At 38.2% G+C, this 14,293-nt stretch overlaps 1 protein-coding gene across 2 annotated transcripts in view; it reads right to left on the bottom strand.

Annotated features, from left to right (window-relative positions):
• Positions 1 to 14,293, bottom strand: part of NIBAN1 (niban apoptosis regulator 1) — a 74,422-nt gene that overhangs the window by 19,629 nt on the left and 40,500 nt on the right. For both annotated transcript variants that reach the window (XM_087960849.1, XM_026669269.2), the window contains exons 2-5: positions 14,064 to 14,194; positions 11,684 to 11,815; positions 8,398 to 8,512; positions 7,575 to 7,742 (exon numbers count right to left, since the gene is read on the bottom strand). In XM_087960849.1, the coding sequence (XP_087816975.1) occupies positions 7,575 to 7,742; positions 8,398 to 8,512; positions 11,684 to 11,815; positions 14,064 to 14,194 (546 nt within the window). The remainder of the gene's footprint in view (positions 1 to 7,574; positions 7,743 to 8,397; positions 8,513 to 11,683; positions 11,816 to 14,063; positions 14,195 to 14,293) is intronic.

The following is a 14,293-nucleotide window of genomic DNA, read 5'->3' as shown; positions in this document are numbered from 1 at the left end:
TTAAGGTAACTCACAGTTATGTCAAGATGCATCTAATGTCCAATTCTTTGCATAACTGTGAGTTACCTTAAGGATACCTGATATAATCCAATAAAAGAAACTTTGTATGGAAGAATTTGTAGAGTTATTCTATCTGTCTTTATATTCAGCAAGTGAACCAAAAGACAGAATAGTAAATGATAGTAATCCTTCTATCCCATATTTCATCCCATAGTCGTAAAATCAGGGGGTAGAGCTGCTACCATGAGGCTGTGTTCAGGCAAGAGTGAAGAAATCTCCCCCAACGCATCAAGGGTCAATTCAGTGACCAATCAGGATTACAGATGTGACCACATGACATGTACTACATTTCCCAGGATACCTTAACTACATTTACCATGATGCATTCCCTTAAGGGGACAGCTCTCAATTCCTAACTAACTATCCCAAATCCCATTAACTCTAAACTGTCTGGACAGCACAACAACAAAGATTAGGGGACTGGAGACTAATGGTGATATGAAGAGTGATTGCAAGAAGTGGGTAGGTCTAGTTTAACGAAAGTGGGTATGTCTATTTTAATGAAAAGAAGGACTAGAGATGACATGATAGCAGTGGTGTTCTAATATCTAAGGGGCTTGCCACAAAGAAAAGGGAGCCAACATATTCTCCAAAGCACCTGAATGCAGGACAAGAAGCAATGGATGGAAACTAATCAAGAAGAGAACAAACTAAGGAGAAATTCCCTGACCCATTAGAACAATTAAACAGTGGAATGACTTGTCTTCAGAAGTTGTGGGTGCTCCAACACTGGAGGTTTTTAAGAACATCTACTTGTCTGAAATGGTATAGGGTTTCCTATTTGAGCAGGGGATTGGACTAGGAGACTTTCAAGGTCCCTTCCAATTCTGTTATTCTGTTTTTCTGTTAAGTCCCGTACACTCCCCATTTTACCTTGAACAGAGACTGATCAGGGAACCCAAGCAAGATCACCCATTGCAATATCAGTTCCCCTTCAAAATCCTGCTCTTTCTCTCTTCTGATCTACAAATCATTCAAAAAACTAAATCTTCCTTTTGGTCTTTGTTTCATCTTAGCTCAGTATGATACAATCAAGTTTGCTTTCTTATGTCTTTTTGGTAAACTAATTAATCTTTCAGAGGCTGGGTTTCATTTTTAAGCACTTGATCAGCCAACACTAAAAGCATTAACCTTAAAAATAAATGGCAAAACAGTCATGCAATACTTTCCAGCTTTACAAATGTCAAAACACAATACAAACATCACAGAGGAAGCAGTGGTGCAACCTGTTGGGCAACTTGCAAGTAAGAAGGAAAACTTTAATCCATGTCTGTGTAACATAAATCCATATGCTTACACATAGAAAACACTGGGCTTTCTGTCTAGGTCTCTCTTCCACAAATGAACCATTGTGTGAAATAATAAGCCTGGGCTTAAAAAAAAATAAGCCTTGCTCTGCTCTGCTGTTTATTTATCACATGGAAATCTGGATGACAGTCTGTGGGTATGCAGATCCATTTTTCCTGCTCTTCAACCTCTCATTTTCCAAAATGCTACAAGAGGAGAAAGCGCTGGGTTATCCAATAGATGGGAGTGTCCAATTACCACACTCCTGCAGTAGTGAGAACATTATTTCCTCCATTGTATATAGAAAGACCATTGCAAAACTCAGAGTTTCCTGAAACAGAAGAGACAATGTTTTTGGGTTCATGAAACTACTCCCATAATTCTGGAGAAATAAGAGCTATGAGCTGGCATTGAAACATACAACTGTCTATTAGTCTTCCAATGTTGCAAAGATTTACCGAAAAGAAGTCTTTATTCCTGTTCTTCTCTCTACCCTTCCTTTTTTATTACTAGTTCCCTCTGAATAAGAATCAGGATGTCCAACAAAAAAATATGTCAACTTTCCATACTTTTGGCCCCAGGAAATCTAGAGAAATAGGATAGTTAACTAGTTATCACTTTTAATATAATAGTCTAAGGGGTCATAGCAATAATTGGAGATAATCTATTTATTTATGTTGGAGCAGATTTGGAAATTTTCAGATGGTAGGAGTGATGATAAAATGGCTTCTGTGTGAATCTTATCAAGTGATGAAATTGCTCCTCCAGCCAATTACAGAAAACAAATCAGCTTCTTATCTCCAGCTCAGAGGCTGGTGCTTTGCTTCCCAGCATCCAATTTAATTTTATGATTAAAGACCATTGAAAAAAAGGTAGTCAGGGACATAGATTCTGACTGGCACCAAAAAGCCACATGGACACACGTTGTCTGTTCAGGATAAAGATGACTTTATCAGGCCACTTTCATATTGGGCAACACAAACTGTGCTTTAATTATTCCCCCTCTAATTGCTCTGAAATCAAGGGAAGAAGTGACAAAAGACAAATAAACTCAGTTAAAAGAGACAGAGATGATGAATCGCCAAACTTATGCACTACAGTGTTTTCAGATTACACAGCCCATCTTTGGAGAAACAGTATCAATCGGATTATGATCTATCGATGTACCTTACATAACAAAAAGGAAATGGTGCCCCAACTATACAATAGAACAACAATGTCTTCCTCTCTTAATCAATGTGGCTTGCAGGAGTATCGATGCCCCCCAAATATTAAACAATTTATTATCTTTTAAATACTTTTATAAAGTCCAATGCATTTCCCGTGAACTATCTAGTGATATTTGCAACAGACACTTAAAATATCTGTTATGATTTCCATACGGTAGATAAAAAGTGGATACAGATTTAGCTGCTTCACAGCACTTAGTAAGTTAACAGCACAGGCAAAATTTGAATTTCTAATTTGGAGCTTACTCTCCATGCTATACTTGCTCCTTAAACAGCCCCCCCCTTTTTTATTCAAACTTTAGTAGTCAGCTCATTTTTGTGCTTAAATCATGTAGACTAGAACCATAAGCTATAAAAGAAGAAACAAGAAGACTAATTGTATTTCATAGCTCTGGCCAAGTGGCCTTGTTGCTTACATGTATGATGCCATGAACTTTTCTTCTGCTTCTTAGAGTTCAAGCTATAGGACGGTATCTTTGTAGTTAAATTTTGTAAGTTAAAGATGTCATCTAGGTTTCCAAAGAAAAAAAAATTAGAAGCCTAATTTGTCCTGTGCAATTAGATTGGGAAGGGAGCACAGTGGCTCCTGTGGTTAGGATGTTGGGTTGGAAATTAGCATGCCCACATTTGAGACTTGAGTGCTGCTGTGTGGTGGGGTGGACTCCCATCATTTGCTCCAGCTCCTTGCATTGACATGAAAGGAGCCCCGACAGGTGTTTCTAGGGCAATGGTGATGTCATTGGCTAATCTTTTAACTCGCAAGCACCTTGAACAGTTCCTCTGACATGAATAGGATGGGTGATTAGGAAGAATTATTCAAAATTTCATAATTTTTGTACTTAAAGAGTCCTGTTAGGAAAACTGGGAATCAAGAATACTGTGTTTAAAAAAATAATCAATGTTTTACTTTTGTAGAGAGAAGTTTGAAAAAAATAGTAGGAGAAATTATGGAATATTCAGCAAAGGATGCAAGCTCCAGTTATGTACAATCTCATACGTTTACAAAAGATTATTGTAGTTGAGGATCCAGCTGCATTATAGGAAGTCTTGGCTGCAATCATTTCCCCTGCTTTTTACTTTTTTTAATGCAGGAGAATTCTACAGTGTTCTGAGGTTGAATTTTGAATAGCAGCTTTGTGGTTCAGCATTTGACTACAGTTTGTTAACCTGGAAGACTTGAGAGCTTGACTTTTCTTTTTAAATACGCTTCACTGAGTATCACCTCTTGTTAAGAAGAGCTGACTTGCTTGAGAATGCAAAGAGCCAAGACTCAGAGGTTTCCTTAGCCACATCATGTGATAGAAAAGCTGCTAACCACCAACAGAAATTAGATGAGGTCACTTCCAAACAGGATACAGGCCTGTATCCATATGCTGTATTTATAGCTGTTGAAAAATTGCATACTTCATATGCAGAGTTACACATTATTGAATACAAATGTTACAGGTTTTGATATTTGTATGAATACTTCCTAATAATTTGCAATAAGTGCTGCGTAATTTCTATCCTGGAATTTTCTGAAACCTGGTGCCCAAAGCAAGAAGGACTAGAATGAGGTAATAAATATAAATGTATTTTAGGAATTTAAATCTTTTAGTTCCACAATTTCAAGGACCCAAGGATGATAACAACCAAATCTATCATATTTTAGACCATAACTATCATAAATATGAATCAGTTGCCAAATGTCTGAATCCTGATCATATGACCATGAGAATGCTGCAACCGTCATGTGAAAAACAATCATAAACAATCACTTTTTTCAATACCATTCATTGTAACTTTGGTCGCTAAATGAACTGTTGTAGATTGAGGACTACCTGTATTGTTTTTTGCAGATAAGAAGTACCAGCATGCATGAAGAATGATAGCCATGGGTGCTGTAAATTTAAATCGACATTAACCATTCTTCTTTATTATTCAATTTGTATGCTGCCCATTAGTTCACTCTTGCACATAATGTAAGGATTTATAGCCCAACCTGATCTATTGTGAATATGCTACTGCACATGATCTGTTTATTCTTACTTTGTTCCTTCATTCATGCAAGTGGGCAAAATTAATAAAAAATGGAGACCTTTTTCCCACAGCCTTAACAAATTCTGACCTTGTTCTTATCAAATGGCATCAAATTTAATTTTCTTAGAATAATCAGACTGGCATATAAAACTACAATACCTCTCAAGAGAACGCAAGCTATAACAGGAGGGCTGGGGGTATTAGTTGCAGTGTGTCTCTACTTGCTATCGATAACTGTTTAGCTTTTAAATAGACTTAAGATTCTATTGGTGCTAGTTATTTTCCTGAGATAGCATATCAGCCTTACTAGATTCACCAGACAGGAAACACAACTAGATGAGCTAATTCTACTTTATTGTTAAGTTACATTAGCAGAATCTTGCAAATCTGAAATACAATTCTCTATCTCGCCCCCAACCTCCTTTACAAAACTAGGGAGGGTGTCTTCTAAGTTCCTTGCCACACCCACATTCCTGCTGCATCTCTTTGGCTGCATCTCTTTGTCTTGTCTCCCAAGGTCCACCTCATCACATAAGCACCCTGAGGTAATTGATGCCAGATAAGGAAATCAGTCAAGCCACTGCCATCTTGTTGCTAGATCCCATACTAACCTTCAGTTAAAAAAATATTGCAATGAACTTCCTTCCTCAAAACAAGATCACATGATTAGGAATGCTGAAATGTCAGTTTGTGCAACAAGTATATCATAAAAAGCAAAACAAAAGGCACCAGAAACATCTAGCCCAGGAAATCTTTAATTCAATGTATCCAAATGTTTAATAAGTGGAAGAACTTTCTAGAGTATGGTAGTTCTACCCTCCTGACAAGAAGAAGTAAGAGGAGGAAGAGAAGGGGCAAACATTTCAGGAAAAAAAATCCAAAACTGTTCAAAAATCAAAAACACTACTTTGGTCATTTTGCAAATACCCTATTGTCCTCCAAAGTGATGGTTTGAAATTCAATTTAAAACAGAAACTACCAAGAGGATTGCACGTCTGGAAACAGTTCTGCCTTTTGAGCAAACTAAAGCATTACTGAAGATCTAGAGTCACAGAAGATTCACAGCATGCCAGGAAAAACTGAGCTCTTCTATTACTTTCCCAGGACAAAACAAAAGGTATAAGACTCCACACAGATGACTTTATTACTGAGGTTTTGAGAAATGAATAAGAAGGGAATTATAAGCCATGAAATGGAAAACTTTCCCTTTAAGAATGCTTTACAGGAAATTGACTTCAGCTGACTGCTTACCAAACATGTTCCCTGAAGCTTACAGATTCAATGGTTTGCAAAATACCAGATCATGTGTTCCTCCTGTGGGATTTGCAGCACCATATGTAGGCTTGGACTTAATCTTCCTTAACCTTTCGGTGCCAAATACACTGTATATTTCACAGTTCCGTTACAGAACTATAGCTTGGAAGGAATGGGCCTCATTCATGAAGAAGGAAGATAAAAATGGTACAGGAAAATATTATGATTACCACTCCTGAATTTCCAGCTTCGGGGGTTTTTTAAAGCCTATTTTGGCCTGCCATGGCTGTTTACATCCTGACACTGACCATGGAGTGAGGGTTACTCCTTACATCACCAGTTTCTTCCACCAATTCCACTAGAATTGTGATGTTTTGAAAATCAGTCAACACTTGATAGACATTTCAAAATACATATGAAATCATATACTGAGTATGAAATTATCTCAATGTTGAAACTTGAGTCTGTTACCTTTTTGCCATATATTGATGATAAAACACACTCTGACTGAGATCATCCCAGTTTTATGTTCCAGTCTGGGTTTCCCACTTGGTTTTAAAAAGGGCTCAGAAAGAACAGTGTTTACCTATTTGCCACCACTTATTCCCCATTTGCCTACACAAACTAACAGAGGCTTCCATAAGCCAAAAAGAAAGAAGTTGAAACAGCTAAATACACATTTCCCCTTTGCTTAGATAAAGGTAACTTTAGCCATTTCAACTTGCTCCCTTTTTCGCTACACTGGCAAAATGGGAGAAATTTAATCAAATGGCTTAATGCATACTGATTATTCTGAAAATCTTCCTGATTGAAAAAAGATGGAAAAAACTTTCTTAAGAGCAGAATGGTCAGGGAACAAATCAGTTCAGGAGTTTTGGAGAGATATGGCTAATTACTCTGCATGAGAAAAACAGGGGTCACATATTATCTGTGTCAACAAGTGCAGAAGGCACTTGAAATTTGTTATGCAAATTTCAAATGCATATGAAATTGTTAAAGCACAATAGTTGGAATTTTTCCCCTTTCTGCTCTTTTGTGATATATAGTATATATGTATGTAATTTAGGAAATTAAAAGCATATCAGGCTTTCTGAATAAAAGTATTCTACATTTCAACATTATGTTCAGAAGCAGCCACAGCATTTGGAAGTCTGATCAGTATGGCAAACCATTGTGAGGTCACAGTGCAAACTCTACATGCTTCTCTGGTATAACCTCTTTCTGGCAAATCTTATGCTCTGAAGAGCCAATAAGTAAGAAATGAGAAAGTATTTTCTCTAATGGACAAAGATTGGATAAAGTTTGAAGCTACAAACTACATTGTTGGTAGTAGCTCTACAACTTTCTTTCCTTGCCAGGGTAAGGAAATAAATAATAGGATTCCCAACCCAGTGTTTGCCTTCTTCATGTTTGACTGAATTACCAGACAAGTTCTCCCCACAATATATAGGATGATTTTGCTACTGTCAACACAGTTGGTTTCTCCATCTACCACCCACTAGCCAATGCTTAAAGAGTTAAGAGCGTATATACCATGAAACCATATCACTCTCATTTAGAAGTTGTTGAGTCAACTCTAAGCATGTAATTACTTATCATGGTAATGAAGAGAATAATATATTTTAATTTTGCTACATGGATTGGTTAGCAACCAATGATCAAACTGATCTTTTCCTGAAAGGCAAAACAATAGCAAAATTATCAGATTATGTCTGCTAGACTCACCATGGTTTAAGTGCCTGATGCAATCGTTCAACATGGTGCTGAATTGCTTCTGGGCTTCTGAATCCGGAAAACAGTAATAACTATGTCTAAGGAAAGGCTGCCATAGGTAGATTGGAAATTCCTTTGGAGGGACAACAAAGGCCTGGGTATTCTCCTTTTCACTGGAACCTTAAAAATATGCATACATGTATGTTTTTAGTCGTTCCATCAGGTTTACATATAATTATAGACAAATTCCCAGTAGACAGGTAATCTTGCCTTACCATTTGTGCCACCAATGCTTAGTTTTCATTGTAACTCTATGTGGTCTAGATACCACCCAGGTTGTAGCATCAGCCTATCTGAGCATTCAGTGAGCAGATTCCTTAGTCTGGATGCACAATTATCCAGATTCAGAATGTATAAGTTATGTGCATCAGATGAGCAGTTATATAAATTTAATATATGCATGCATGCACACATACCATCCCTAATCTGAGTAGTTTGTCTCTGGTATCAGGATTGTGCATCTGTGCCTGTTTTCTTGAATATTAGTGTTTACTTGACTTTGATTATGACTCTGTCCCTTACTTTCTTTGCTTCTATTCAGCTTCTATTATTGCTCTGGATTTTGAGTTTGATATGACTCAAACTATATGTACATTTCAGGACAATCACAGGACAACACTTTATAGTGTAAGATAGAGTTTATTAAATGTATGCCTTTAAAATATGTATATAACTCTTTATAAAGACTAGAAAGACTCTTTATAACACTAGAAAGAGAACATCAATTAATACACAAAGTAGTAGAAAATATAAAGAGGAATGGACTATACCTTACCATTAGGTTCTGGAAAATGCTTATCAGATAGCATGTTATATTCTTCCCCTGTAATTAGCACTTTGCCTCCAACAGGGAGAACACAAGTTTTTGAACTTACTCCTTTCTGGAATGCCTAGAATTAAGAAAAATTAATAAAGTTTTTCTTTAAAACCAAAAAATCCAAAAAGGCACCCTCAACTTATAAAGTGGATGCTAAAAATGAACGAGACAATATAAACAACACTTAAATTTCAAAATCCAGAATAGGAGGTAAATAAATTTTCCAAAGAACCAGAAAGCAAGATACAAAATAATGGATGGAAACTAATCCAGGAGAAAAGCAAGCTGGAATTAAGGAGAAACTTCCGAACATGAGAACAATTAACCAATGTAATGGCCTCTCTGATATTATATTGTAAGACCTTCTCCTGATAGTTAATTTAAAAGCTAGATAATGAAGCAGCCAGAATGCAACTCTGTTTGATGCTTTGAAAAGTGGAAATAGGGTTCATCGAGTTGTGCAAGCATTTCACATGTATAAACATATTTTTGTTTAGCATCATTATCAGCTGGAAAAAGACACTGTCAGTAAATGAGGCAGATTGTCTCTTTAGCCTCTCTAGGGAAAGTGAATCATTAACTGTATCTTTCCAGTCTCACTAAATGAAGTTTCTATTGTTCTTCCCCCCTCCTCCCCTTTAGCCCACAAACCAATCTCAGATTGGTGTCCTAACAGGGCTTCTGCAACATGCTGTACATGGAGCAGCCCTTGAAGAGTGTTCAGAAGCTTCAGTTGGTGCAAAATGCAGTGGTACAGGTGGTCATGGGTGTCTGTCATACAGCACATGTGCCATCTCTGCTCTGCAAGGTGCATTGGTGGCCAGTATGCTTCCAGGTTCAATGCAAAGTACTGGTCTTCATGGCTTGGGACTAGGTTATTTATAGGACTTTCTCTCCCTGGTTATATCAACCTGTCTTGTAGATCTGACAGGAGGTGAATGCTCCTGGTCCCATCAGGGAAAGAGAGTCTTTTCTGTTGTGGCCCCTCTGGAACATCATTCTCATGGAGATCAAACATACCCTAACCCTACTGACTTTTTGTAAAGTTTGGAAGACTTGGTTTTATCAATGAGCCTAGGTCCCTGATGATGCAAGTGAAGCCATTTCTTGGTTGTATTTACTGTTATGAATTGATTCCCCCCCCCCCCCCGCTGCTATTTATATTCTTATATTGTTTTTATTCTGTTTTTAAATATCATTAGCTGCCCAGATTCATGTAGGCTTGAGGTGAAGCCCATGTGCATTAGTATCTTATTTTGAAGATGAAAAGCTGGAAAGTAGCCATTCTGAAATTAAAATATTGTATTCATCATCACTTTAATTATAGAAACAAATAATCAAATCAAGTTTTTTTAAATATCTAAGCATTTAATTAGAAGCTTCCACTACAGAAATATCAAATTTATGACCTCTCAGGATGGCACAACAGTCTGCTAATCACCAATGATGACTCTGTGACTTTCAGTAATCTTGCTTACCCTTCAGTTGTCTGACTCTGAAAACATCTACCTCTAATACCATACTGAGAATACATCAAGCTGCAAAGTGGAAAAGAATGCATACAAATGGGATAGTTTTTTGGAAAAGACTGATGTTTTTTGGATATGTTGATTTCTCAAAGGTACAACGGAAATCTGAGACACAAAAAGGATTGGAAAATGGCAATACTCATATACAGTATATGTTTTTGGGCCAGAATAGTTTGAGGTCTGGATAAAAAGACAACCACTTTAGAATACCAATATCTTCTTCTTTTTTTTTAAATGGAAAATAACATATAAACTGGCATCTTGTTTTATCTTCTTTATGTTTAAGGTTGTCTTTAAATGTTCTTGAAGAAACGAAATCATGGGTGGCTATAGCCCAAGGCTTTTGAGGGAAGCATGTCCAACTTCCTGGGGAGGGGATGGACATGAATGTGGGTTGATAGGGTGGACTTCAGGAATGAGTTGGCAAAGCACCTCAATTCCCATTTTGTCAATGTCTAAACTGGTATTTCATTTTACACATCTGCCTATAATATGCTCTAAGGCAGGGGTCACCAACCTTTTGGACCTCAGGGACCACCAAACTCATAATTTTAAATCCCAGGGACCACTAACTGGTTCTGTGGGCATGGCCTAATTTGTGGGTGTGGCTTGGTGGTCATGTGACTGGCTGGGCATGGCTTGTATGTAAATATTATAAATATTTATATAAATATTGAATTTTTTATAAAAAAAGAGCAACTTTTACCCAAAATCAGGCAAAGCAGGCAGGCAAATTGAGATGCTCAGAATCACAGATTCCTTCAGAAATCTATCTATTTGCCATTGGCTAGCTCAGTCTGTCACATAAAATTTGCTTGCAAGCAAACTCACAAAATTAACTCACAACACACCATGTGTGTAAATGTTGAATTTTTTTTATTAAAAAAGAGCAACTTTTACCCAAAATCAGGCAAAGCAGGCAGGCAAATTGAGATGCTCAGAATCACAGATTCATTCAGAAATCTATCTATTTGCCATTGGCTAGCTCAGTCTGTCACATAAAATTTGCTTGCAAGCAAACTCACAAAATTAACTCACAACACACCATGTGTGTAAATGTTGAATTATTTTTATTAAAAAAGAGCAACTTTTACCCAAAATCAGGCAAAGCAGGCAGGCAGATTAAGTTGCTCACAGAATCATTCAGTGATGTATCTATCTGCCATTGGCTAGTTCAGTCTCTCAAATTTACCTGCCATGAGTCTGCACTGAATAATAGAACCTTCAGTCCTAAGGGAGGTTTGGCTGTGCTTAAAAGCAGAGCTGAAGATCTAAAGACTAGTTAGAAAGCAAGAAATCCAACCATTTCCTGCTTCCTAGCTAATCTAAATCTCCAGGCACAGCAGAACAGATGATGGTTGGAAAAAGGAAGAATAGCAATTTAGCAGGAAAGTTTGCTGGGTAAGGAGTGAGTGGGCGGGGAGGGTTCCTGTGTGCCATGTGGGCAGCGCAGCCTTGTGTTTCTGCACAGCCTGGATTAATTGCTTTGGGGAGGTGCTCTGGGGGTGAGATTTCTCTGCAGCCCACCAAAAGTTTCTCACAGCCCACCAGTAGGCCACGGCCCACCGGTTGGCAACCACTGCTCTAAGGGTTACAAATGTGCCCAATGGCTCAGAAAGTATAGTCATTCATTTTTGCATTTCAGAATAGAACCCAACAGATCAGCAGTGCTAAACCTCATGCTTGCCTCAGCACTTAATAAATCAACCGTTTACCTCTTTGCTTTCAAAGCTTTCCACAGCGTAATTATTTTTAATTACTATGTATCTCTCTTTCCATTTCTTCAGGTCTTCAGCAAAATGTGACACTTCTCCTTCATAAAGGACCATGCTGGATGATCCAGGTGGCTATAGAAAAATGACATCACGAAACAGAATGAGTTTCTTGTAAGCGTTATGTTCCTTTTCTTTTGTAAAATGGGGGAAAGGATCTAGCATCTTGGAAAGATTGGTGTAGAACTTCAAAGTACTGATATGAACGGATGGATGACATTTTCATGCTACTACAAGAGGATTACAGTATACTATGCCTGAGGCCTGTATCCTCAAATTCAGCTTTCTAATGAACCCTGAATATTCTGCTTTCAATATTCACTTGAGAGGAAAAGGTCTTGGAAACAAAACCAATTTACAGTATTTGTTTACTTGGCTAGTTAGTTAATTCATTAAATTTATTAGCTGTCTAACTCCAATGAACTCTTGGATTGTTTCACAATGAAGCCTATTTTTAAATGTCTTCATTTTCTCTACTCTACCCATGCTGATAATTTTTGCTTAGGAATTTTCATCATTTGTGGTTCAACAGAGTTCTTGGGAAGACGTGTGTTTCGATTTGTGTGTGGAGTAGAACAAATATAGTATTTTAGGCTCTTGTGAAATAGCTGCAATTCAAAGAGGGTAACTATGCTATATTGAACCATGGTTTCCTCAATACTGGTTGATTAAACAAACCAAAACTAGATAAATTGGCATCTTGACTAAGGCATAAATCATTCACACATCGAAATCATTTTTGAATAATGCACCAAATGAAATCATATTCTGGCTTAGCTTGATGTGTGATAAAGATAAATGTAAAGGTGGTGTGGTCCGCCAGTGGCCTGCGGAGCTGGCAGCAGAGTCGGACAGTGGGGGGGAACATGGGCCAGTCCTGGAGTCTGGGGAGGATTCAGACGAAGGATCTGTGTCTGACACAGAGATAGGGCCAGGGCCATCTGAGAGTTATGTGCCAACTCCGGAGCCTCCAGAATCTGACATCAGCGAGGCAAAGGAACAGGGGTAGCCTGTTCCCAGTGTGCGCTTGCACAGAGCTGCCAGAAGGCAAGAAGAAGGCAAGTTAAGACAAAAGGGGCAACTCGGGAGTAAGACTTGGAGATGATTGGGCCCTCCCATAAGACATAAAGGAGGAGCAAAGAGACATAAGCCTTTACAGGAAGCAACTTTGTTCGTTCTAGTCAATTTAAAATCTGAAGCTCCGTGTTGACTTTGTGCTCCGTTTGGCCTTGTACAGCTAATTGGCAATTTAGTTGTTGGCAGCATTTCAAGGGAGATAAAGGTGGGTGCTTATCAGCTTTATCCCAAAAGACTGTGGCAGACTTCTGTGGGACTATTCATAAACTGTTTGGGACTCATTACGGGCTGTTAATGCATATAATTCATAGCCATATAAATAAAAACAAGGATTTTGGGAACAGCATGTGATTGTTACTGTCTCAGGAAGCCTTGGTCACAACAAAAGGTTCCCCTCGCACATACATGCTAGTCGTTTCCAGCACTAGAGGGTGGTGCTCATCTCCGTTACAAAGCCGAAGAGCCAGAGCTGTCCGAAGACATCTCCATGGTCATGTGGCCGGCATGACTAAATGCCAAAGGCGCACGGAACACTGCTACCTTCCCACCAAAGTGGTCCCTGTTTTTCTACTTGCATTTTTACATGTTTTTGAACTATTAGGTTGGCAGAAGCTGGGACAAGTAATGGGAGCTCATTCCGTTACATGGTGTTAGGGATTCGAACCGCTGAAATGCCGACCTTTCTGATTGACAAACTCAGCATCTTAATCACTGAGCCACTGCACCCATTTGATGTGTGAACTAGAGCACAAATGAGGGCATGATCAATCAGTAACCCTCATAGCCGACTAGAACCTTCAAACACAATTTGTCAGATTGTGATATAACAACAACTACAAAGAGTCTGGATTACTGAGGGTAGGAAGGATCTAGTGCAGCTGAACTCAGAGAAATAATTGGAACATGCACAACAAAGATATGGCCAATGGTAATGGTATGTGGGGATGATCTTGGGAGATTGAGCAAAGAAATGAAGCCAAGTAAATGGTCAGATAAAAGCTTAGCCTGCAGCAGCAATGTAGCTGGGGCAAATAGTTCAGAAGGGGCTCTCCTGATTTTAATGGGCTGTAAAGAGGGACAAGGAAAGAAGTATATTTTGAGACTTATGAGACTTTGTTTATGTAACTTTACAATAGAGTAGAATTAACTTATCTGACTGTGTTTCTACTAGTCCACCTTGCAAGACTGATACTGCCTAAAACATGGGATGGAAACATAAAAATATAATAATAATATTTCTTGTTACCTTTATTTTTAAGAATTGAGACTGCAGATCTCTATTTTGTTCCAGTTCATTCTGGACGTGCTTGCAAAAGGATACAGCATATTGGCGCTTATAGTGTGGGCTGAAGTTTTTGATCACTGCTTCAGTCTTTCCTGAAAAGGCATGTTAAATATATCACTTTCAGGCTGCATTTTGCTTACGCTTCACAAGGGCATGAGTCCTATTCCCAAACTACTTTAGAAAACATTTTC

Source organism: Notechis scutatus, chromosome 3 (assembly GCF_049901735.1).
Source record: "Notechis scutatus isolate UNSWTSFEM ecotype Mainland chromosome 3, rNotScu1.2, whole genome shotgun sequence".
NCBI lineage: Eukaryota > Metazoa > Chordata > Lepidosauria > Squamata > Elapidae > Notechis > Notechis scutatus.
This window is presented reverse-complemented; position numbering and strand designations above follow the sequence as displayed.